At 35.6% G+C, this 25,340-nt stretch overlaps 1 protein-coding gene across 1 annotated transcript in view; it reads left to right on the top strand.

Moving 5' to 3' along the window:
* Positions 1–25,340, top strand: part of MALRD1 (MAM and LDL receptor class A domain containing 1) — a 237,299-nt gene that overhangs the window by 151,297 nt on the left and 60,662 nt on the right. The window contains exons 30-33 of the mRNA XM_014889594.2: positions 2,874–3,002; positions 7,653–7,814; positions 10,165–10,322; positions 17,115–17,316. Of these exons, the coding sequence (XP_014745080.2) occupies positions 2,874–3,002; positions 7,653–7,814; positions 10,165–10,322; positions 17,115–17,316 (651 nt within the window). The remainder of the gene's footprint in view (positions 1–2,873; positions 3,003–7,652; positions 7,815–10,164; positions 10,323–17,114; positions 17,317–25,340) is intronic.

The following is a 25,340-nucleotide window of genomic DNA, read 5'->3' as shown; positions in this document are numbered from 1 at the left end:
CAAGATAATATTTTAAATGTTTTTTTATTTGTTTAAAGTAATTTCTAAAATAATTTCCCATATGTTCTTCAGTGTATATTTTTCTGATTAAATGGATTTTTAAAATATTATATTTGAAAAATATCTTGTAAAAATGAAACTTCTGAGCTACAACTTCTGCGTGAACTTGTCTTTGGGTTTGCTGACAATGAAATTACATCTTATGGTTAAGTTGCATTGTATTTCTTGTTTTGATGTAATTCATAGCTGGTGAAGGAGTTTTGGCCAGAATGAGTGTACTATGGAAAGTTGATTTTTTTATGCCACAATTGTGAATAGAGTTTCAAATATTTGGTTACACTGTGCAATGCTAATGCCAGTATGTTGATTTAAGGATTTATTTTTCTCTGCCAAAGACTGTAGCAGAAAATCCATCATTATCATGAATGTAGCCTTTTATCCCTAAAAATTACATATGAGCAAGGTCTTACTCCAAAAAGATAAAATTCATAGACATAAATTTGTGCTAATGACATTCACACCTGTTGAGATAAAAATTTTCATTATGTCTGTGTTGAGATCACATGTTTTATTTTAGGATAACCAAAGAGATTAATAACATTATTAAATACTGGTTTATAGTATGCTTGAAGTACTATTAAGTTGCTTGTTTAAAAAAATAAACAACAACTGTAATTAAGTGCTAAATGCAAACAATAGAATAACATAGCATAACATGACATGACATAACATAACATAACATAACATAATGTTGCTCTGTAATGTTGCTAATGTATATAATGGTGTGGAATCTGATCAGTCACAAAGCCATGGATTTTCATAAGTCACTGCCCTGTATGGTGATAATGTAGCCCTTTCATATGCATTGAAAATTACCTTATGCTAATGGATCTGCAATTACCGAATTTCTGTCATTATTTAAGCCACTGAATGACTTAAGGAAGTAGTTTAATTTTCCAGGGCATCATTTCCAGTGCAGAGGAGGGAGTGGAGAGAAGGGTTTTAGACTCTTCTCAAAAGTGCCTACTGACAGAAGGCAAGGGGCACAAATTCAAAAAACAGGAAATTTCATGTGAACGCAATAAACCACTTTACTGTGAGGATCACCCAACACAAATGGTTGTCCAAAGAGGTTGTTGAGTCTCCATCTATTGGTATTACCCAAAAGACCCAAAAAAAGACATGGTCCCTCACAGCCTGCCCTACTCGAGGTGGCTGAAGGTGGGTTGGACTAGGGAGGTCTTGAGAGGTCTCTGCCAACCTCAGCTATTGTGTGGCTTTCCAGAATTTAGCATGAGCCATACTAATGAATTTTTGCTGGTATCTTCAATCATATTTTATCACATCATTTTGGAGTGGTGTGAATACTGCCTTAACCATTGCAAAAGCCTCAGTCAATTTTTTTTCTCAGGAGTCTGCTCCTCTGCTAGTGGCTCTCTGACACATGGATTGTCTGTAAGAAATAGCTTTTCATGTATTTAAGGCATTCATGACAATTTGTTTGTGGTGTGGATCCCCTGACACTAATCAAATCAAACTGACAGTGGAAAATTAAAAAACAAAATAACGAGACAGATATAAATTCGAAAAGGTTTTTGTGTGTGTGTGTGTCAATGCACAGCAGCTTCTGTATTTCAAAGCTGAAAATTTAAGTATTGAGGTTCTAGAAGTAACCAATGTTAACAGTGATTTTTTTCATCTTTTTTTGTACTATCCATTTTAAATATATGGATTACATTTTAATGCTGTATTGTAACTCTATTTATTATTACTTGGAGTACATGTTGAAACTAAACCAAAAGTTTATTTCACTTTTCCTATTCTGCTTCAATGAGAATGCAGTTCCTCAGTCTGTAAAATTCAGTAAGTACCACTATTTGAGGAGATTAATACCCTGACAACAATAACAACTCCTCTGGAAATATGGGCTTGCACAAAGGTAAATATCATGGTAGTCTGATCAGATTATGTTTAACAATATGCTACATTTTAGTCATGTTTGAAGGAAAAAATGAAACACATTACAAAGAATACAGTCAAAATCAATTGTCCTGAATGTCTTTTTGTAGAACTTGAAGTTCTACACTGAAAGGCAATCTAAGGTTATCAGAGTGCTTTTGAAGTGTTGCATTTGGGGTTATCAGAACTCTTTCAATTACTGTTGGCTGAAATTATGGATACAGTGCACTGAGCTAAAAAATAACTAATGTAAGTTCCTTTATAGTCTTACAGTCCAGGGATGGCTTAATCTTAGCACTCTGGATTTGAACCCAGTGTTTTATGTGCAAGTTACTAAGTTACTTTGATTTTCTGAGATGATTTTCACTCACCTTCAGAGATGAGCACAAATTGTTGTAAAACAGATATGAATATTAAATACCATAAGAGAAATTTCTCAGCAGTTCACACAATCAGAGCAGCAATTTGTCTAAACTCTTCAAAAAAAGGTTAAATGTCTTATAGAGGCTCTAAAAGTTTATTGTTCAAATGTGTATAACAGTGATTTTTCTCAGTTTAAAATGTTATTTTCAAAAAAATATAATTATGAGTAGAATAAAGTCTTTTGCCTGTCTACTTTTCAACAGCTCACAGAACCCTTTTTTATAGAATGTCCACAACAAATATAGCAGGGAAACAGTTATGCTGATGCTGAATTGAATTTTCTTCCAGCCAAAGTATCCTACCTTTGAAGCTTTAGGCAAGGCAAATACAGTAGTTTAGAAATATATAATACAATATTAAAAGAATGAGACCAAATAACATCTGTTGGAAGCAGCAAAACCCTAAAACCATGATGTATAATAGTTAACAAATTAAAAAGAGCATCCTTTGATTTAATTGCAATATTGATTTAAGTGTCCTATTGGTTTCAGTTGGAGAGAATCCCAGGGAATGCCCTGCCCTCACTGATTTTGTGTGTGGGAATAAGAATTGCATTGAGTCTCGGTTCATCTGTGACTATAAACCAGACTGTGAAGACCTATCAGATGAAGCTGACTGCAGTAAGTATCTCTTTGTATGTTTATCTAATCTTCAGTTAAAATTATAACTTTAAATTCTGTAGCATGGTTTGGGTGAGCTCATAAAGATGATTCCCTCAGAAGATGTTCACAAGCAGGTTGCCTTCTCCCCAGCTCGAAAGGTCTGATATTTTCACATCCTCAGAGATATTTGCTGCAAAAGAATTCAAGTGTGGCTTAGTTGCAAAAGTGTAGCTAACTAAAACCAAAGGTTAAATACTGAAAAAAACCTTCAACACCAAGGACAAAACCAGCTTAAGGATCAAAATATACTTGAGGAATTAAATCAATGAGTTACAATAAAAAATCAACTCTGAGAAAAAAATGTAAGCTTGTTTATTAATGTACAAAGGTTTTGAAAGGAAAAATCAATGTTGCATGGAAAAGCTCAGCAAGCAAACTTATGTACAATAACATTTAGGCATGGTTCTACTATAAAAAGTCGAATATTTAAAAAGAAGCTTCTCATTCCTTTCAAATGAATTCTGTCTTTGTGATCTGAGTACTGTGAGTACAGTTTCATTGTTTGTTCTTGCTTCTACCTCAGAGCTATGAAAATATTTTATTGTCATTTCTCTATTATAGAATAGTTGGAAAAAATTGAGTCTGTTTATCTTTGCCTAATGAATACTGAGACACAATTTGTTTGAAGGCATTCTTTGCTGAGCCTTATTGAGATGGAAGGGCACAGGTCCATTAAAAAATCTGGATCAAGTTAATGGGCTTTCCAATTCAGGCCTGAAACTCAGAAGCAGTAAAACATTGTGCCCTTGCTCCTGCTTTGTGTCTTTATTTACAGTTTATGGTCTGGACTGGACATTTGCAGTAGGAAGATTAGGTAGTTCATGTATGCAGTTCAGTAATCAGTCTAATTGGTAATCTTTGAGCTGGAGGGTCAAATTCTGCCATAATACAGGTATGCTCAAAAGTAAACTTGATAGATAGAGTAAGTGAATCCACACATCAATTCAATGTTCATTCTTTGTGGAAGTAAAAGTACTTCATTGAAATAAGCCAATATTTTGTGATCTCTTGAAAAATCAAGGGCCTTTTTCTTGCATGGGGTTACTACATGCTCGACTGAACAGCATTACAAAAGTAATGACCCTTTATTGGATGATGCACATTATAATGTTTTTACCAGACTGCAGACTCACATGCTTAAAAAAGATGCTTAGATGTCACTGTAGGAGATTTAACTCGGAGTTTCTCTCTTTCATAAAAGTAAACAGCAGTTCTGAAGTATAAAAACTGAAGATAGTGTCACTATTTCTGATCTCTACCTCTTGTAGTACTTTGTGTTGCAGTGAACTTTGTGAATCGTATTCATGGAAATGAATTTACATTGAATAACAACTTTGAAATACTAGGTTTTTAAAAGTAGATAGATAGGATAAATCTATCTCCAGGATAGATTTAATACAGCTAATCTGTATTTCATGTATAAAGTATTAATACTTTTTTAGGAGTTAGGTTAACTATACAGTAAAATACTCTGTAAACTCACCCTAGTAACATTTTCCAGACCTAACAGGTACACAATAAATTTGAATTACTGTCTGAAGTGAACTGTTCAGTAAAGATATTCAGAAAACTATGAAGACACTTGATTTATTCTCTAAATATTGTTAGAGAATATAGTAGCTTCATTGGGGGAGGGTATTGTTCTGTGTTTTCTGGAAGGACTCTTTTCTTAGTCAGATAATAGATTGGAACATTTCAGGCCATAAATTATCTTAAATCACAGTAAAGCAACTCAGTCTTTTTGCTATACTGAAGAAAACCTTTTCCAAGGGGAGAAAAAAATTGCTGATATTCACTTTAAAGAATAGTCTGAAATATCTTTTTATTGTAGATGGAAAGGCTGTAGATACATCAAAATATTTTGATCAGTCTTTAGTCTTGCTGTCTCTACTGAAGTGTAATGCAGAGATACAGTAATCTGGCATTCAGAATACTCAGATAAGCCTCAGGTATAATATTTCCCTGTCTGCTCTATTTTAGTTCCAACAAATGATGCCTTATATTTAGATAAACATACTTTTTCCCTGGACATTTATCTTACCAATGGAAATAAACATTAAAGGGCATATAATACCTTCTAGATATGAAAACCTGATTTTTTAAATGAAAAGACAACAGGAGCTGCTTAATCAGAAAAGAAAGCATAACAGGCACAGAGAAATCCCTTCATAGCCTAACCTGTCCCATCACAAGTGCTTATGGCCACATTTGTCTGCAGTTTTCTCCTTTGCACGGAGCTAAGGTCTGAGCTTATTTCACATTCTACTGTAGCTTTCTACAAGTGCAACTCCGAAGAAGTAAATGACCATAATCTACTCAGCAGCAATTCCTGTATGCAGGATTTACAACAGAACCTGTATGAAATGAACTGCATCCACGTAGGCTCGTGGATATTTTTTTAATAAACTCATGCAAATTACTTACTCTGTTCATTCAGTTTCATTCAGTACAGTCAGGCAATCTTGTAAAATTTTGAATTCCTTTCAGTATGCTGTGGAAGGACCGAGGTGAAAAAAACCACACATGAAAGCAGTTTCAATTTTCATGAATTGCAGTCAATTTTACACACAGATTTGATTAATAGCAAACCTCAGTGTTGATGAACCAACCAGAGGAGTGCTTGAATTATTGAAATAAAAGTAATTTTTCCAATAAATGGAGCAATCTTCTTCTGCTGGCTTCTAAATAGGGTATGCTTACCCATAAATAAACCACCCAGCAGGTGCAGATAGGTCACATGGCTTTGTCAACCCAGTAAGTGCTGTTCATAAATATTTATTAATAATTGCCTTCTGAATGCACTGTTAATATATTAGGGTAAAAAAGCTGGTCAGGCATTCTGTTATGACTAGTGTTAATCCTAAATGCATTTGGACTTCGATCTTCTTAGTGATGCCCTAGAAGTTGTTTTTTTTCTTAAATAATGGGTTCTCTTTGCTCTACCTGTGTATGAGGTTGTTTATTGTTGGAGTTAGGCCTTTATTAGGCTTACATGATGTTTGTAATACAGTGCCAATGCAGATGCTCACTGCATTTGACCAGCACTAGCAAAATCACAGAAGGGTTGAGGTGCGAAGGCGCCTCTGGACATCATCTAACACAACCTCCTGCTCCAAACAGCAACTCACTGCACAGAGCTCTGCCACCCAGGATTTGAATACCTTCATAAATGGAAACTCCAAAATTTATCTGGGCAATTTATATCAGTGTTTTACCAGTTTAAAAAGGTTTTTTTCTTAGGCTTAAAAATTGTTTCCTCTATTTGTGCCTGTTGTTTCTTGTCCTGACACGGGGTACTACTGAGAAGAGTCTGTCTTTTTCTCCTTTGCACCATCCCAGAAAGTGTCTATATAAACTGAAAAAATACAGTTGAGCATTCTCATCTCTGACCTGAACAGTCTCAGGTCCTTCTGTCTGTGCTCAGGAGAGACGCTTCAGTCCTTGCAGTACAGTAAGTACATAACAGGGCAGTACAAATTCTCCCCCTAGCATACAGGATTTTGATCCAGTGAATGATCTATATTGGATGAAAATTATACATCTTTTAAGATATTTGTCTTACTCATTTAACTAAGGTGACACTTTTTCTTACAGAGAACAAAAGTTCACAGGGTTATGATGTGTGTGCAAACCTTGGTCATAAGAAGTTTTATGATAATGATATTTTCATAAAGAATGGCCTCAGTTTTTCTTTTAGCATCAAAGTAGAAAATACGAAAAAAACCTAAACAGATTACTAGGAGGTAATTAAGTCTATTTTTTTGTCAATATCCTTTATACACAGACAGTACATAAATACATATATACATATTACATACATAAATAGTTGTATTTAAATATTGCAGAATATTTCTAGATCAAGGAACATAGTCTAAATCCTCAAACCTATTCTGAACAGCTAAAGTCAGACCTGTATCTAAAATGCATGGCTGATTGTGATGTTTAATAGTTTGTAACATTTCTCCAAAGGTGGTGTCCACACTCACACTCAGCAATTGTGTAGCTGCCTCTGCTTTATAACTAAGGAAAAGATGTCTTGGAGCCAACAGAAGAGATTGTGGTGCTATTTGATTCGTCTGTACCCAACCATTTATATAATTTTGTTGATTAATTACTTTTCCAAAGTAACCTGAAGTAGCAGAGGCAGAGTTAGAGTTGGGCAGTTTAACTGAGATCTCCTGAATTTAGTCAATGAGTGTCCTAATCACTAGAACATGTCTCTCATCATAAAGCTGCCATCAGACATGATATTCACAAGGCCAACATATGCTTATGAAAAATGCCATTGTGGAAGGGCAGCCCAGTTTTGCTAGCTAATTGTCTGGGAATCATTCTTTCCATTTACCTTGGATAAGAAATAAATTTGGTGAAGTCATTGGTTTGTCATGGGCATTTATCTGTAATAAATTTTATACCTGCTCTTAAAGTGAAGAATGAGCTTTTCCTTTCCTCATTAACTATATTACATATTATTTATGTCCATACATGGAATTCAGGGAATCACAGTGTTAGCCATACAGAATCCTTTCAATTTCCATTTTTATCGTGCACACTGTAGCACCTTTATGTAGAGCTGGGATAAATATTTACTTTTTGCTGTATTTTCAGGTTACTACACAAGTATTCCTGGAAGCTGTAACTTTGAAACACAAGATCAAGAGTGGACAACTGTATGTGGATTAATGCAAGACACAACTGATGATTTTGACTGGAATATTAGCAACGGTGCTGTCACAGGGCAAACAGATCCTCATACTGACCACACACCAGGTATTGCCATGTGTACTACATCACCTTTGGGACAATAAAATATTCACTGAATTAAAAAAACCAAACTACAAAAAATGTAGGTCGGTGCCAAGATCCCGTCTCAGTGTGATCAGCTTATACATGGGATTGGTTCAATGCTGCAACAGGAAAAGTTCAGGTTGGACATTAAGAAGAATTTCTTTACCAATGGGGAGGCCAAACACTGGAACAGCCTTCCTAGAGGTGTTCAGTGTCCCCAGCCTTTCAGTGCTTGGGAGGCATTTGGATAATGCCCTTAACAACATGCTTTATCTTGGGAAGCCCTGAATTGATAAGCCAGTTGGACTAGATGATCATTTTAGGTCTCTTCCAACTGAAATAATACCATTCCTTTGTATTCAACTCTAATAACAAATTTCAGCTACATAATGACAGCTTCTGACATTAAAAAGATTAATTCTCTGAAATTGTAACTGGCTATAGTAATACTCTTCTCCTTGTCCATATTTTAAATAATCTACTTTTCCTGGAGTGTGTTGCCTTCCTAATGAATTTTAGAAAAAACATGCAATCATATGTGGGATGAGGAACAAAATGTGTGGCATGTGTGAAATATTAAAGGCTCCTATCTTGATTTAACTTACCTCTCTGACATTGGCTTGCCAGAAATGTTATTATAGAAGTTCTTCCCAAGATATTTCTGAAAAACTGCTCCTACAATGCCTGTTGATTGTCAGAATTAAATATATGGATAGGCAATTACAGTAATCTGTGTTATGTAGTAAGCATAATTATATATTTTATTACATAAATATTGAATAATAAATTCTTTATATTGTACAGTATATCTGGGTGGGTTATTAATTTCCAGCAAAAATGTACCAATCCATATTTGAGAAGTAGTTAACTTTCTTTCCAGAAGCCTGGATGGTTAGAATCCCTATCTTAATTTCCATCTAATCAGCAAAGTATAGTTAGTATATAGAAGTATCAAAAATTCTACTGTTTTTCTCTTGGATTTGTGAGCAGCATCATCTCCAGGTTTTGACTCTTTTTTTTTAATGTATTTTATGTTTTCAAAATCAATAGGGACACCTTATCATAGGTGGCTGTAGCCATTTCTGTCCAACTCCTTTATCCTCCCTTTTCCTTTATTCTGCACCTGCTGCAGGAACTGCTCACCTGATCATCAGGGAACTGCTTATCTACCACAAATCACAGTTTTTGCAGACATTCCTGCTACTTTATGTTGCAGGCTGTAAATCTGGCAGTGCATTCCTCTTGGAAAGGGACAAAACAGACAAGGTAGAAGTAGAAACCATCGCAGCTGTTCCAGGCAAGCTGTTTCTTGCAAATAAGTAGTTTGACTCGCTTCCTTGCTGTTACTTTGATGCAATGCGATAACAAAACAACTACTAGCCCCTGGCTTTTTAAGGACATTTTGTGTGTTTTTCTATTGCAGTTTCTGTCATTTAATTAGTTCGTTGTTTCTGTGAAATTACCCAGCAATTGTAAGAAAAACAAAGTTACTAAAAAGTGAAGCAAAAGGAAAACAAAATTAGAGCAAAGTGTTTACAAAATTATGCAGATTTGTAATTTACTTTTAAATTGCCCAGACAAGATATATTCACATTAGATACAGAGGAATTGCTTGTCAGAATTGCCAACAGCCTGTAATACTTAGAAGTATCTATCAGTCCATCAGGTTTAGGTTGGATTTTAGGAAATGGTTCTTTGCCCAGAGGAGGGTTGGGCGCTGGAGCAGCTCCTCAGGGCAGTGGTCACAGCACCAAGCCTGACAGAGCTCAAGGAGCACCTGGACAATGCTCTCAGACACAGGGTGTGACTCTTAGGGTGTCCTGTCCAGGGCCAGGCGTTGGACTTTGATGATCTTTGTGTGTCTCTTCCAAGTCAGGTTATTCCATGATTCATGTTTACCTCAAGGGACAAGGAATATTTTTTTATTCCAAAAGCGGAGAGACTTAGATTAGAAATTAGGAAATTAGAAAGAAATTCTTTACTCAGAAGGCAGTGAGATACTGGAAAAATTTGTGCAAAAGCTCTGGGTGCACTTGGAAGTGTTCAAGGCCAGGCTGGGTGTGTTTTGAGAAGCCTGATGCAGTGGGTGGCATCCCTGCTCATGGCATGGGGTTGGAAATAGAGGATTTTTAAGGGCTCTTCCATCCCAATGCTATTCTGAAATCCTGTGAAATACACAAGGCATTAGCAAGGAAGATCTCCATACAACCATGGTATTGTATATGTGTATGTGGTAAAAAAGATACTAGTATCTGTGTTTATAAAATGCTTATAAACTAAAGCATAAGATAGTATTGAAAAATTCTAAATGTTTTTTATCTCTTTTTTTAAGGTAAAGGACAGAGTTTTTTGTATGTCAACTCATCCTCCCAGAAGGAAGGAAACAGAGCAAGGATAACTACCACCAAATTCTTCCCAGCTAGTACTGGAGTCTGCAGAGTTCGCTTCTGGTTCTGGATGTTTGCTTCTAGACAAACAGGAATCTTAAAGGTAAAAGTCCTTCTACTGTGTTATGGCATAATAATACTTGCTTTAGTAATATTTGCATTTTTGTCTCTAGGATTACCAAAATCTCATGAATTTATGTTAACAATACTTCATCACAACTCACTGCAGTTACACCTATATACAAATCTTCTGCTGACAGAATCAAGTGACAATTCTGCTTTAGTTTTAGTTCCAGTTGAAGTCCTTTCACTACATATGTAAGAATTAACACTGCACATTTGACTAGTGTACTAAAACCTACCCAATACCAGCACAGTTCTCTGCAGAATTCACTCTAGCATAAAATAGAGGCAATTTCTAATGTTTAGTGGTTTAAATTAAATTTAAAAAAATATTAATGTAACTGTGTATGAAAGGCGATTTATTAAAACAATTGGAAATTAGGTATTTAACTGTATTAACAATTATAGTCCAAGCTTCCATGAAACTGTCATCTTGCTCTTCCCTAAGCACCCTTAAGTACACTTTTGGTTGTTAAGTAATCATGTAACGGTTCAAGCAGGGATGTGACCCCTTGGCAAACAACTAATTTCATGTGACTCACTGAATAAATATGTTACACAGTTCCTTTTTAAGTGACCTGAGAAAAACTCATATCTGTGAGGTTTGCTAAATTTTGAAAATAAAGGTTATGTTAATTTTTTAGTTGGTGACAGAATATAAGTTAATCTATGTTAAAAGCGAAGAAGAATATTTTTGTAGTCTTGGACATTGAATTAAGTCAGGAAGTTTTTAGCACTGTTTTCTCCACTGGAAAAGATAATCATAGCACTGTTCCATGGGATTATAGTGCAATTAGGTGCTCAGGTGCTCCCCAGTCCAACCTCTTGCTCCAAGCAGAGTCAGCTACAACATGATGCTGGGTGGCTCAGGAATTTACCCAGTCTTGAAAATGTCCATAAATGGAGACTACTCAGTCTCTAGGGGCAACTTGTGCCTCTGGTAAATTCTCCCCCTTCTTCTCCTTACATCTAGCCCAAGGATAATGTTACCCTTCATTCCACCTTTTATCTTTTTTTTTTTTTTTTTAGTAATTTTTTAGGATGAGGTTTGCATATCAATTTTATCTCTAGCACCTAGTTTATTACTCTGAGTATTGCTGTAAATTTACCTATTGATAAAAGAAAAAAAAGCTGTATTTCATGAAGTTCATATAAGCAGCAGTAAAAAGCAAACATAAACTCCTTTTTTTGATCTGTTGATAGCTAGAATACTGTGAGATTATCTATGATTAACTATCTGTTTAAATTCAAGTATCCTGGACCTTACAGCATGCAAGATTGATGACGAGTCTCTTTGAAGGAGCTTTTGAATGTTTTCAAGCATCACAGTACACTTAGCATTTGTGAATAAGTAGATGTGTGTGGCCTGTGTATGAGTTAGTAGGCAGACAGCCAGAGTCTGCTTTTTAATTGTTTTTTTTTTCTTTCAAAGCAAGCTAGTTTAATTTACTCTCATTGCCTCAATTTCATAAAGAATTGTCTTACTCCCACATACAAATAAAGTTCCCCATTTATGGCTTTGCTGCATGTTATCTTTATGTAGAAACGTATTCACAACAGACTGAAGCACTCAGCAAGGAATATCATGCCATCACAGAATCAATTTACTTCTGTGGACATTTTGCTCTTTTCTATCAAACTATTAAGCTATTTCAGTATCAACTGTTGCTGTTATTAAACCAAGAATATAAATTAACTGTACCCATTCAAGTGAAAAAGAAAAAAAGCCTGAAAAGGACAAAAAAGAAAAGCAATAAAATCAACAGCCCAAAACTTCAGAAACAACAGCTCTGTGAAGATTATTCTTCAGTTTGTATTGGAGGTGAAAGAAGTCAAACTGTAATAGGAAGTTTGAATATGTGCCAGAATATAGTAACATCAGTACAAAAACTGACACAGTTCTTATCTGAAAGACAGCTGTCTGAATTAAAAAAAAAAATCAAAAGGACTGCAGATATAGCACATGCTGAGATGAGTGATTAAAATGACATACAAGGAATTGATAAAACAAATATAAAAATGAACATTGTAATGGCATAGGAAATAGACATGGTAGAACTACACAAAATAATGTAAAGTTATGGGAGTAATCTTATTCTCACTGAGAAAAGGAACTTGTTACTGAAGAAAGGGAAAAAGGAACTAGAAGTGCTTCTATTCTGTATTCACAATGCACATTTCAATTGCACAATTCCATTGTCATAAACTCTGTAATTTGTTCATAGGGAAGCTAAAAATCTGGGCTATTATTATTTTTAGAAAGGACACAATGTTTACAGCAACTCTTGCATTAACATAGAATGGATGCTGTTTAAAAGAGATCTGAATACTGCTGATTCAGGACTTCAATCAATCATTAACCAACAGGAGAAAAAAATTACTTTGTAATGATTAAGGACAAACCCACTAGCTTTACTTAGTAGTATTTAGAAAGAGACTTTGAAAGAGGAGTTATCCATCACTAAATACAAGTTCTGATCTAATATATCAAATAACATGCTCTGGACAAAAACATCTCTTTAGATAAACAGATTTTGCTGCATTATGCTGCAAATGTAAATTTTAAAAAACCTCACATTTCTCTTTTTATTTTTATGACTACTTTGTTGAATTTAATGGTATAGGAGAGCAGTTTCAGCAAAAAATGAATGTGGTTTTCACATCTGTTTCATTCCAATGGAAATTCTATTGATCATCTGTCAGACTGAAAACACTCAGTGTTTATTATGCTTCTCTGCCCATTTACCTCAGGAGTCTGCCATACTCATACAGTGGAGAATTAAAACTGAAATTAGTTCCTGATATGATAGTGTAGCTCATATATCAGTTTTTTTGCCTTAGTATTTGTTGATACTAACAGAACTGATTTATAATAAATTTTGGTATAAGACAGGTCAATTTTACTCAAAAAACCTAAATATTTTATTACTTCAAACTAATATTTAGGTAAAATTTTTATTACTTCAAACAAAAGTTTAGGGGAATAAAGAGGAAAGAGGTAAGTAATTTTTTAAATGTTTCTCTATTGGAACAATGAAATATGATACAATTTTGTAATCTGATTTGTGGACTTAAGAGAAACAATTTCAGTCTGTCTCTGGTGGGACTTCAGTCCAAGGAAGACATGTGATGATGACTGCTGAGGAAGATGAAGAGTTCAAAGGCATGATCTTAAAGATGTAAAGCAGAACACATAGCATCATTATTCACTGGAGTCAATGGAAATTTTCCTCAGCTGACACAAGTCTCTGCTGCCTAATGAAGTGAAAATACAGGTTCTCTTTCTCAAGATTTTCCTGTTTCCTTGGCTGGCAATTAAAGACTCTAAGTTGTCAATGATGGGAGAATACATCTCTTATTGTGCACCCTTCAGATCTGCATTGGTTTCTTATTTATTAGGCAATTCAGGTGGAATGTAGAACCTTCCAACATTCTGACTGCTAGATTCAGGCAAGATCAGGAATATAATATACCATACTGAAAAGTCAGGATGAGAGTACAGGATAGCCATGAGTTGTAACTGCTGATTAACAAATAGAAAATAGTGTCTCTTTCATGACCTTAAAAAGTAATTTCCCTATCCTCAAAATGAAATAGAAGCTGAAAAAAGAATTCAGCAGTTTCTAACACACAGAATATTCTGTGGAGAATTAGAAATAAGTCCTGACTTTAAGGCGGCAAATAGGATTTTCTAAAGAATGTTGTTCTCTGTGCATCAGCTAGATCAGTATTAGGCTGGAGAACAATCTTATCGGACTGATAAATACAGAGTTGTTCAGTGGGATTTTGCTAGAACTTGTTGTTTGGTTGTTTTGAGGATTTTGTGGTTGGTTTTTTTGGGGGGGAGGGTGGTTTGCTTGGTTGATTTTTGTTTGGTGGTTATTGTTCTTCCATTACACACCATATAGTATTCATATATATAGGGATTCATCTTGCCAGCTTTTTTCTATTACACATCTTAAGTTGTTTTCACTACCAGGGTAGCTTGTACACTTTAGATAGGATACTGTGCAGGAGTGGTGCTAGAGGTACTAAGCACCACAGAGTTGTACCCTTCCAGGGCTCTAGGGAGATCTTATCCATAAATTAGCTCAACCTTTCATGTGCTGTATATGTTTACACGGGCCAGTAAAAGTATATACTTGATGTACTTCCTGATCCAGAAGATGCTCAAACACTGAGTGACATGGGTAGCCCCAGGAAAGAAGATATTATTATGTATTTTCACTTCCACTGGGCACAACCTCAGAGAGAATAAAACCTCTATATCCTACTAAAGGAACAGAGTCCTTGAGTTCCCATTTTTCTGAACTCTCATTTAATCTTCTTTGACTTAGCATACATTTTCGGTTATGTGTGCTTCTTTTAGAAATTTCATCTGACTTTTTTAGAAGACATTTAAGAACACAGACCCTTTCCTGGCATATTTGTGGATAGAAAAAGGTTTGGAGAACTCAGGTATTCAAGAGTACTTTGTCAAGTAGTGGGATTGAAGTATTAGCCCAGGAGGGTACATGACAAATGAAGCAGAACTAGGAGTTTAACAGAGATTTCCAATGTACCAGTTTAGAGATTTACACTAAATGATAACAGTTTCCTCAGTTATCTATGTGATTGTTATATGCCTGATTTAAACTTTACTGAAACCTAACTGAGGACACAGTCACATAAATTACCATAACATGTTAATTATTCCATTAGTAATTACATATATGCATACCCTCACTCTGTGGTAAATGTAAGTTAAATCTCAAAGAAAAGAAAGACAAGGCATATAAAATGGCTTTGCATCTATGTGAACAGGAGCTGATGTCCTCAAAATGTCACGCTTAAGACCCAGTTTGACTTGCTGTCATTCCAGACCCACTGGCTAGCAGGATTCCTGATTGGTTTGTTGTTCATACTGAGCTTGAGCTGCAGAATGGGTCCTTGCTGCATCTGAGACCAGACTTTGTATGGACACAGTGAAATTTCTCTGTATATAGACAGACCTGTTCAAGCAATTATTGTTCCTCAAAACTTTTAGTGAGAAACTTCTCCTACTAACATGACCAAAAGAATGGGGGAGAAAAACTCTGGCTTTAAACAATGGGACAATCTCTAAGTATCCTGTAAGAAAGATGCTAGTATTGTCTTCAAATGTTTTGGATTCTTCCCACTTCCCCAACAGCTATTTGTGCAGCTGTAAGACTTAACAATGAAGTATACTGAAAGGGATATTACCTCAATATTTACCTTCCAAAAGTAAATATCGCAGCTTATAGCCAAAACCATGTTATATGCTGTAAAATTCCAGATCATCAAGATTGTCATATTTCATGATTGGTAAAATAGTGAATGGTTCCAGAGACACAGACACAGGTGTTTAATATTGTCCTAACCTCACATTAAGGGTTTCTTTAATCAAGGGTTTCAACTTATTAAGACCTCAGAGCCTGGTTATGTGAAAAACTGCTATACACAGGGTTTTTTATGGGTTGAACCATCTATTTCTTCTCAACACCTGTGCTTTTAGCCCTACAAGAGGTGTGCTTTTAGGACACAGTGATAAGATATTCCTTTTACACAGTCCTATAACCAAAGATCAGGCTTGACAAAATTTGGTGCTGATTTGAATTACTCTATGTGAGTATTCTTTCTTGCTCCCTTACTCCAGAAATACAATAACTTGCAAGAGTTTTCAGGCGTCAGAGATATTTTAATCGATACACCAAGTTCTACAAAGTATATGGGAATTATGGTGCCATTTGGGTTTTAAGCTTTAGTTTTTAGTTCTCCCACCAGGTGGACTGGGAGAATCAAAGGTACTGAATTATACAGATCATTAGCATGGGTTCGTGTTCACAACTTTCTTGGGCCTCAGGGTTTTTATTCCATTATTAAACTGGGGTATTCAGTTGGCAACATGAACTTACAGGTCACTGGAAAATTAGTTTAAGAGAATTATGTTTCTGAAAGTGAAGAGAAGAGGGTGTTGATTATAATATTCAGTCCCTTGAAGAAATAGTTCTCATCTCTAATGGTAAGAATATGCTTACTTTCTTTATTCTTTTTTTACCTGGTCAGGTTGTATGAGGATTTTTAACACCTGAGTGGGAAAAGCAAATACCTCTGTATTCTCCAGTTTTATGTTCTTGGCATAAATTCACTAGTTGTTGGTTAATTGGGACTTCATTGCTATACTTATTGCTTTCAGTATTTAATTATTTATTTTATTCATGCTAACTAAAAATAATTTAGCTTTGCTAAATATGCTTTCAATAACTTTCTGTAACTGCCAAACTCTGTATTATAAATTGCTTGTACCAAATGACAGATTTAAATCCCTAGTTGCCAAGTCTTTTATTTATATCTCTAAAATCTTCACTCAGTCTAACTATAAGGAGGTAATCTTTTAGAGATGAAAGGATAGCTCAAGATCCTTCTCAGTCTTTCTTCAGTTTTTAAATGAATTTGGGGTTAAGTCATTTCTCATTATCTTCTATATGTCAGGCTGAGACTGTAGATTTTGCAATTAGTAGTTGGATTAGCACCTTTTTTTTTTTTTTTCTTTTCACAGTAGCTTTATATTTGAAGCTGAACTAGCATTGGCAAAGGTATTCAGTAGCATTTGGTCGCCACCAATACAAAGTGGATGTGAACCATGTCTAGGAGGGTCAGTACTGCCCAAGCAGGGAGGTGCACTGCTGCACCTGGGCTGTTACTCTCCCAGGCTGCACTCCTGTTGCTTAGTGCTGATTCATTTGCATCTTTTGGGCTCTGTCATCAACAGGTATACACAGTTGAAGAACATGGAATGGATATCCTTATGTGGTCTTCTAGCAGAAATGAAGAAAACAAATGGATGTATGGAAGTGCAGTTCTCTCCAGTAACAGCCGTTTCAGAGTTGCCTTTGAAGCTGAAGTGGGGGTGAGCCAACCCACAGAATTTGCTCTTGATGATATTTCTTTCACCCCAGAATGCATTGATGGAGGTATGTTATTACACAAATATATATCATACAGGTTCTCTTCTCAGAGGGCAAGGAAAATTGTGGCGTTTCATATTTCAATGTATATCACAGTTACAAAATCTGACATATTTTCTTTTTCTCATGGTTTATGGGACAGTTTTGTGTTTTAGCTAGAAGTTGAATGTACAAATAATTATAGCAACTCAGAATATTACTGGCATTGAGGGTGTGAACCATAGTTGAGAAGAATCTACTGTTGTTCCACTATACTGGTTTTCTCCCATATGAAAAAAGTCAGGGTAGACATTAGTTTGGGATCAAAGGGTTTTATGAGTATCAAAGTAGTTCACAATTATTTTCAAAGAAAGTTGTTAGGTTTTTTCCTTTGTTTTCCTCATAAAATACAAATGTACCACATTTGCCTCACTAACATTTTATTCGAGTATTTACAATCTCACTTCTGCTACACAAGTACTTGATCTATGTAGGAAAAAGAATTCTGTCTTAAAATGCCCTGGTTTTTTTCTGTGAGAAAAGAAGTGGTTTACTCTGAAAACAAAATGTTGCATAGGATACCGTATCAGAAGAAAAAGAACAGTATACATGCAAACACAGATTTGATAGAAATATCAGCAGAACTTAATGACTAAGGGACAACTAGGAATTATTATTGTTAAATAAATGTCAGTATGAAGGTTATAAAAATCTTCTTTGGTAACTTTTCTTTCTGTTAATACAGCTCTTGTTGTTCAGATAGGATAGCCTGTGCATGACCTAGTTATCATGCTGTTCAAGAAACTTTTTCTTTTATTATTTTTATTGTGATAAGCACCTTCTGGAGAATTAAACACATGCTGATTAAAGCTTCAAGTGAAATAATATGTTCACACTGGTGACATTTGTTCAGTCTCAAGCTGAATAAGAGTTTTGTTTGTTTTCTCTCAATAGGCTCAGGCAAATAATACTTTGGAATGTAATTCAATGAGCTGCAGACTATGTGCATAAACAGGCATTTGTTCTACCCATACTATGTTAATCACCTTTTTTTAGCCATATCTTAAGAATTACATAGGCAGTTTCCTGCATAGTATAGCATAATAGGGAAATTTTCAAATCACATCTTTTAAGTACCTGTAATTCTGAAATAATCATAACTATAGAAATAAATTAATTTTTATAGAGCAACATTTTCTAATTACTTTATCTTTCTCCAGAGGTTTTCCAGTTGTAGAATACTTCAAAGTATCTAACTTGTATCACAGCCTGTTGCTCTTACAAATGTGATATATCATAATTTTGGCCTGAAAAAGATTTGTTGGAGTCATACTGACTCCTTACAGTTTGTTGAATAAGTCAAAAACTCATGCCTTATCAACATGCACACATTGCGACTTGATACATAATCTCCTCTCCAGACAAAGAACTGTATCTAGATTCTGTGAGATTGGTTTCACACTCTCCTAGGAAGAGTCCTATCCTAATAATCCTTGCTGGCCTGGTAGACTTGTGAAGAGGCAAGAGAATTACATAAATTCAAGTAATACAATAAACCACAGCAATTTAGGAAAAAAGAACCGACCTCTGAATTTTTAATACTGTTCCTAACAAAGAGCTACTTAGGAGGAGGTGCTGGTTTTTTACTAACTGTTGTTGCTAGAGAGCTGCTTAAATATTCATATGGTAAAATTTGAAGATATTACCTTCCAATAGTATAAAAGCACTATAAAGAAGATATTTGAGCAAGAATATTTTTCTGTAACAGAATCAGTGGGAAAGTTTACCTAATCCACTGTCAGTCCTGCTTTGATTGTTGCTCATTATGTTTATTCAAAGACCTAGCTCAAAGAAAACTGTATTACCTGCAGTGCAGGTTTTGTGAAATGTCCTTCCTTTCAGAAGACAGCTATACTACTGCAGATCATTTTCCTCTCTCTGTATTATTATTTTTCAGCTTGCCTTTAATTACTTTGAGTTTCCAGAGGCAACGCTTTCTAAATGGAAGCAATCACAATTTAGCTGGTTGAGAGCTCCAAGTAATAAAGCATTGCCAGCAGCTTTAATTCAGTTGGGATTTTATTTTTTTTAAGTAGTCAGGCCATGTTAGCCATGACAGTTCCTAGATACCCAAGAATATTTCTGAACACTTAAGCAAGGTTTTGTCAAGGTAGTGCTGGGTCAAGCTAGGCTTACTGCACAAGTGACTTTCAGTCGATGCTAATACAGAGCTGTTGGTGGCACAGGATCTAGGTCAGAATTAGCTGCTAAATGAGATATATTCCTACCACTTTTCAAGGTCCATGACTTTCTGCTGATTAAGTTTTGTGTAGATCTTATTTTACATCCTAGAGACCAAAAAATTTAATTGCTACTTAGTTGTAACTATCTTCTTCAAATTTGTAAATAGCAGCTTGATTTTAAAAGACCCACAAAACTTTATTTCTATGTCTTAATTTTTCAAAATAAAAATTAAAAATTTTTTCTATTTCTAGTTTCAGATGAACCAAAAATTCCAAAGTATTGAATCAGATTTTATATTCATTAATGTCTTTCTCATAGTATTTTCTAGTTCAGGTGAAATAAGAGGCATTACAGTAATTCTAGAAATTATTGCTATACCTAATTTAAATCCTAGCATTAACCCAAAGATGCCTAATAATTCAACTTTGTTCTGCTTATGAAAATCAGAATACTGTATTTTACTACTCATTCATTACTAGATGGACAAATTCTGTGTAATTTAGAGTGTGATAGTAGTTAAATAGCACATCTATGTATTTGAGCAGGATTCTTGAGAAACAGATTCATGGCAGATATATTTTGTGATGTCTTCCAGAGATCACCCAAGTGAAATATTTGTGCTTGTGGAGATCTACTGGAAGAAGGTAAATCTCAGCACAAAGTCAGCACTGAATGATGCTCCAGCTCTTTTACACAGTCAAGTTAACTGCTAGGCCCTACTTAGCTGTAACTCTTTGGGAACTTATACCTCTAAATTTTACTGCTTTAACTAATTTATTAAGTAATTTTGGTTTATTCAAAAAGAATAGTGTTGACACTTTAAAATGAATATTTGTGATGAATCTTGGGTATAAAGACGAGTGCAAATATCATGTGGTGCCTGAGGCTCCAGAGTATTTAAGAAAACTGTGTTTGCTTTTCCACCATCAGTCATGCTTATCACCAGTTCAGTATTAATATTGCTTACTGAAATAATTAATTTGAATAAAATTAATCTGGATGTGCTTCTCTGTCTATTCTACTACTTCACCTTTCCTTATCATTGTCCCCTTTTTAGTTTCTGTTTTTAGTCTATATTTACTGAATAGTTTATTTCCCATAGCTGCTCTACTCTATCTGAAGTATTCTTTTACTTTTCTTCTTTCTTGTGAACCTTTTTTAATCAACTTTGATAATTTTATTTTAAAATCTATTTTTATTTCTGAGCTTTATTTTATCCATTCCCTTCTTTATAAAAATTTTTTCAAAAAATCTCTCTTTGGTCTACAAACTTAACACATGAGAAAGGGCTGTCACTGTTACAGATTCCCCACCTCATCCCCCCTGCAGCTTTCCTTTCACCTGAAAGATTTGTTCTCCAGTTAAATATATTGTTATGTAAGGATACATTGGAGATAAAAGGGCAATTCAAATATTGCAGAACATTCAGCACAGACAGGACATATCATCTCTAACACTGTGTCATCTGACTGTGGTGGAATTGTGAATACAGAAAGTGCTATTTTCCGTATGGGATGGGTTGTGGCTTTTTTCTGATGTTGTCTTACTTCTTGACTTCACCACACAGGTTGCCAACAAAAGGGTCAGATTTCCCTCCTAGGACCTGAAGTATAGTAAAATTTTCAGTGATTCTTGGCAGCTTTCACTTAGGTGAAACATTTGCTTTGAAATGTCATAATTCTTCCAAGTCTCCTCATTGCTGTGTAGCAAAGCACAAAATAAACCTTCTGTAAATGTTGTATATAATCTCTATACTAAGCAAGCTTTTGCTTGTTGTGAAAAAAACAAATAGAAGAAACAAATAGAAGAAACAAATCAGAATCTGTGAATTAAAAGTTAGGTTTTAGCTTTACATTCAAGCACAAGGGTATTTTAAAAAATGTGTACAAAGAAATGCCACCACCCTAAAAGTTAATATCCTTCAAGAACTGAATTTTCAGTTTATTTGAACCATCATAAGACAGTCATGAGATATAGCCACCTCCATCTCTCTAGATTCCCTTTCCTAATTTTCTAGAAGAAATGGTATTGCCAAAACTGTGTGACAAAGGAAATTATATTCAATCAAATTTAAGATAGATATACTCAGAATTTCTCGTCAGCCACAGTAAATAAGAAAAAAGTGCATCTGGAAATATAACCTGTCTCCAACAGTTCTGGATTTCAGAGAAAGAGTTTAAGAAAAGAGGAACTGTATGTACTGTTTTACCCCAATACATTTCCCATTGGCAGCCATTTGTAGTTCAGTCTTTCTGAGCCATATGTAGTCTCAGAATAATGATTCTCAAGTTTTTTCTTTCCCTTTGAACTTATCTGTTCCCCTTTGAACATCAGGGAAATTTTTAATATTCAGAAATTAAATTATATGCTGCTGCTTGTATGAATCCAGGCTTAAATTCATGAATAGAAAAGCTGTTTAGTGCATTCTCATTTAGGCCTTGAAATATATGGAATCTTTATTTAAACCTTGGTGATTCACTCTTTTGTGTGGTGGGTAAGATTTTCTTAAGACATCTCCATAAAGCAGTTTCAAAATCTCACAATAGTTGCATGCTATAGACCCAATCCTGAAGTTCCTTCAGAGTAAAATAATTTGCATTGACTTCCAAACAACAGCAGCACATATGCAATATCATACCAAAACTCTGTGAGAGGTGCAGGTTCTAGCACCAAGATGAGAAGGAGAGTGTCCCAAAGGGCAAGAGGTATAGGCCATTCTCTTTGTTCAAGGTGGAAGGAAATGAACATTATAGCTGGCATCTAATTTAAACTCTCTTAATGACTGTTTATAATTTGAACATAGCAGAATGAAGATAGAATCTAACACTTTTCCACTGAATAACTTAGAAAAAGAATAGTGACTCTGAAAACTGTTTCTGTATAGCTAGGTAGTGAAAATAAAGAACGTGGTAAAATAAAAGTCTATAAGGTTGATCACTTGATAACAAGTCGAGGTTTTCAAAATCAGTATTAATCAAAACTCCTATAATTTTGAATGTTATGTGGTATCTTGAAGGTATCTGATTTTCAGAAATGGGAATAATGGGAGTAGCATTTCTTTAGAAGCAATATATCCATAGAATAGCCTGAGAACAGAATATCCTGAGTAGGAAGGACCCACAAGGATTATTGTGTTCCATTCCTTGCACTGCACAGCCCCATCCCCAGGAGTCACACCCTGTGCCTGACAGCATTGTCCAAACATTCCTGAACTCTGTCAGGCTGGTGCTGTCACCATTGCCCTGGGGAGCTGTTCCAGCGCCCAACCACATATTGAGGCTTTTTCCTCCCTATTTTATCTCTGCTTCATGAAACACACTCTTTGAATCCTCACTGTTTATAAACCTCTCCTGCTTTTCCTGCCACAGATTTCCATTTGCTTCAAAACAGGGTCTGTGTATTTATATGTAAAGACATAATCTTTAACCACATTATTGAATACTATTTTTCTCAGAGCTCTGTTTTCTTTTTCCAATACAGAGGTGAGAGAAAATTGAATATTTTTGTTTCTCTGTGCACATTATTCAGATATATCTTTGACTGCAGAATATCTTATCTTTATGAAGAACTTTTCTAAACAGCATATAGCTATGGCGTCCAAATATTTAAAAAGTATTTGATAACTACCTTCCTAATTACTTCTTATTGCATATTGTTATCTACCTGACAAATAAAAAGAGGATGAGATTAAAAAAAAAACCTCTGTAATTTTGAGTACTAGTTTGGAAATGTCCAAACCATTTTTGTTTTCAGACTCATAAAATAAAGAGTCTTCAATTGACCAAAAAAGTAGAACATGAAGTGGCCAAAATGTTTCTCCTGTGCAGACTCTAAACTGGCAGACTAGTGATAAACTGTCTAGAATTAGGACAATTTAAAGAGGAGGAGACTCATCTGAGTTACATCCCCTTAGTCTTACCAATCCATTTCCACCAATAAGGAACGAATACTAATAGATATAAGTGAAAAACAATTCACTAACAAGTGGAATAGCAAAAGGCAAAAAACCCAAAATTGATGGATACAAAATAATACAAAAATTAGATACATTACAAAAAACACAAAATAGATACAAAATTGCTAAATTTCAGGAACCCCACAGGAGCAGAGAGAGACCCAAAATGCCAGAAATACCCTTCCCAAGATGGTGTCCATGTATCTTGAAAGACGGAGAGAAAATGGCGCCAGTTCTCTCCCCAGGATGGTACTCTCCAGGTGGTTCATGGTCTGGGTGGCAAAGGGAGAAAGGATGGTGCACAAAAAGAGCCCTGGTGGGAAGGTGGCAGCTTACAGAGCTGCCCCAGTGGCAGATGAAGATGTGCCAGTGAATGTGGGGTCTGCTCTGCCACCCACCACTCCCTCCTGCTGCCCACTGGACCCTGCTGGTGTTGGTGCTGATGTGCCCTGAGCCACTGCTGTGCTGGGGGAATCCACTCTGTCGGTGCTGACCCAGCCCCGTGGAACCAGTGCAAGCTTCACTGCTTATAGAATTTGCAAGGTTCACTCTAAAGATGGTTTCTAATTGCAAAACGCAGTTTTTCCAAGTTGCTGCAGTGGCAAGCCCAAACCACCCAAAGCAACCCTTTAGAAAGGGTAGCATCCATCTTCAGCAAACTCCCCAGGCAAAGAAGGGAGAGAACTTGGGCGCCCTGGCCTTCTAAAGGCACCAGCATGTCCCAGCTGCCCCACAATCCTGGTTCTGGATGTGCTGGGGTTTAAAGAGACAATAAAAGAAGGATACGAAATACAATGATATTGCGGGTTACCCATGACAGAAGCATTACAGGTGAGCTGGTAAAAAAATGAAACAGCTCAGAAGCCAGCAATTTGCAGATAATTCTATATGCTCTCCAGCACTTTTAGTAGATCACATTTCACAACAAGAAAAGCATAAATGACATTTTTATCTAATTAAGAGACAACAGTCCAAAAAGTAGAGTGAGTGTTTGTGTAAGTTTTGTGCAAAAAATACTTGAGTGGTGTAGAAAGAATCTGGTTGAGGGACGAGCATGTGTGTGTGTCCACGTGTGTGAATCTGTGTGTCTGTGTGTGTGCAAGTGTGTCCATGTTGTCCATGCATGAAGCAACATAGAAAATTCTGCAGCAGAACAGGACTCACCTGACAAAACTTTAGCAGTGATCCTTTGTGAAAATCCCAGACCCCAAGTGCTGGAAATACTGGAAGAGTTAACTGCCTGAGCTGCTGATACTACAGTGTTAGATCATGGGGAAAAACACTGTAGGGGAGACTTAACTTCTGATTTCTTTAAGTTGCAAAGCCAGGGGAATCACTGTTAGCTTGTCTGCTCATGCCTGCAGTGAAGCAGAAATCTCTCTCACATCGAGTTTCTTTTTCAGAGAGAGAGAAAGAAAAAAACTCAGGGAGTTTCTTTCCTTAAGGGAAGGAGATGAATCATGGGAGAAGTTATAGGCTGCTCACAGAAACAAAGGAGGGGAAGAGGAAAGCAGGATAAGTAGAAATAGAGGACTGGAGATACCAGGGAATTTTGTGAATAGGTTCTTTAGTCAATTAGGTTTTCCCTGAAAGCAATCACTACATGCTTTAGTTCCATGTTACTTGGTAGAGATAGGGCATTTATGCATTTTTAAAGACTAAAAATTGTGATCCAAGGCATAATACCTTAGAGAGCTTCTTCAGCCAGTTCTTGTACTTTCCAGTGCACAGACCTAGCCTGCATCAAAATCTAAAACTTTTTGTGGATTTCACATAAAAAGAGCTGGGAATAATTTTAGGATAAGATAATTACACTATATAAACTAGGATAATTATTGGCAATTCCTGAATG

The sequence above is a fragment of the Sturnus vulgaris genome, chromosome 1, assembly GCF_052056855.1.
Source record: "Sturnus vulgaris isolate bStuVul1 chromosome 1, bStuVul1.hap1, whole genome shotgun sequence".
Lineage (NCBI taxonomy): Eukaryota > Metazoa > Chordata > Aves > Passeriformes > Sturnidae > Sturnus > Sturnus vulgaris.
The sequence above is the reverse complement of the archived record's forward strand: the minus strand, read 5'-3'. Positions and strand labels throughout refer to the sequence as shown.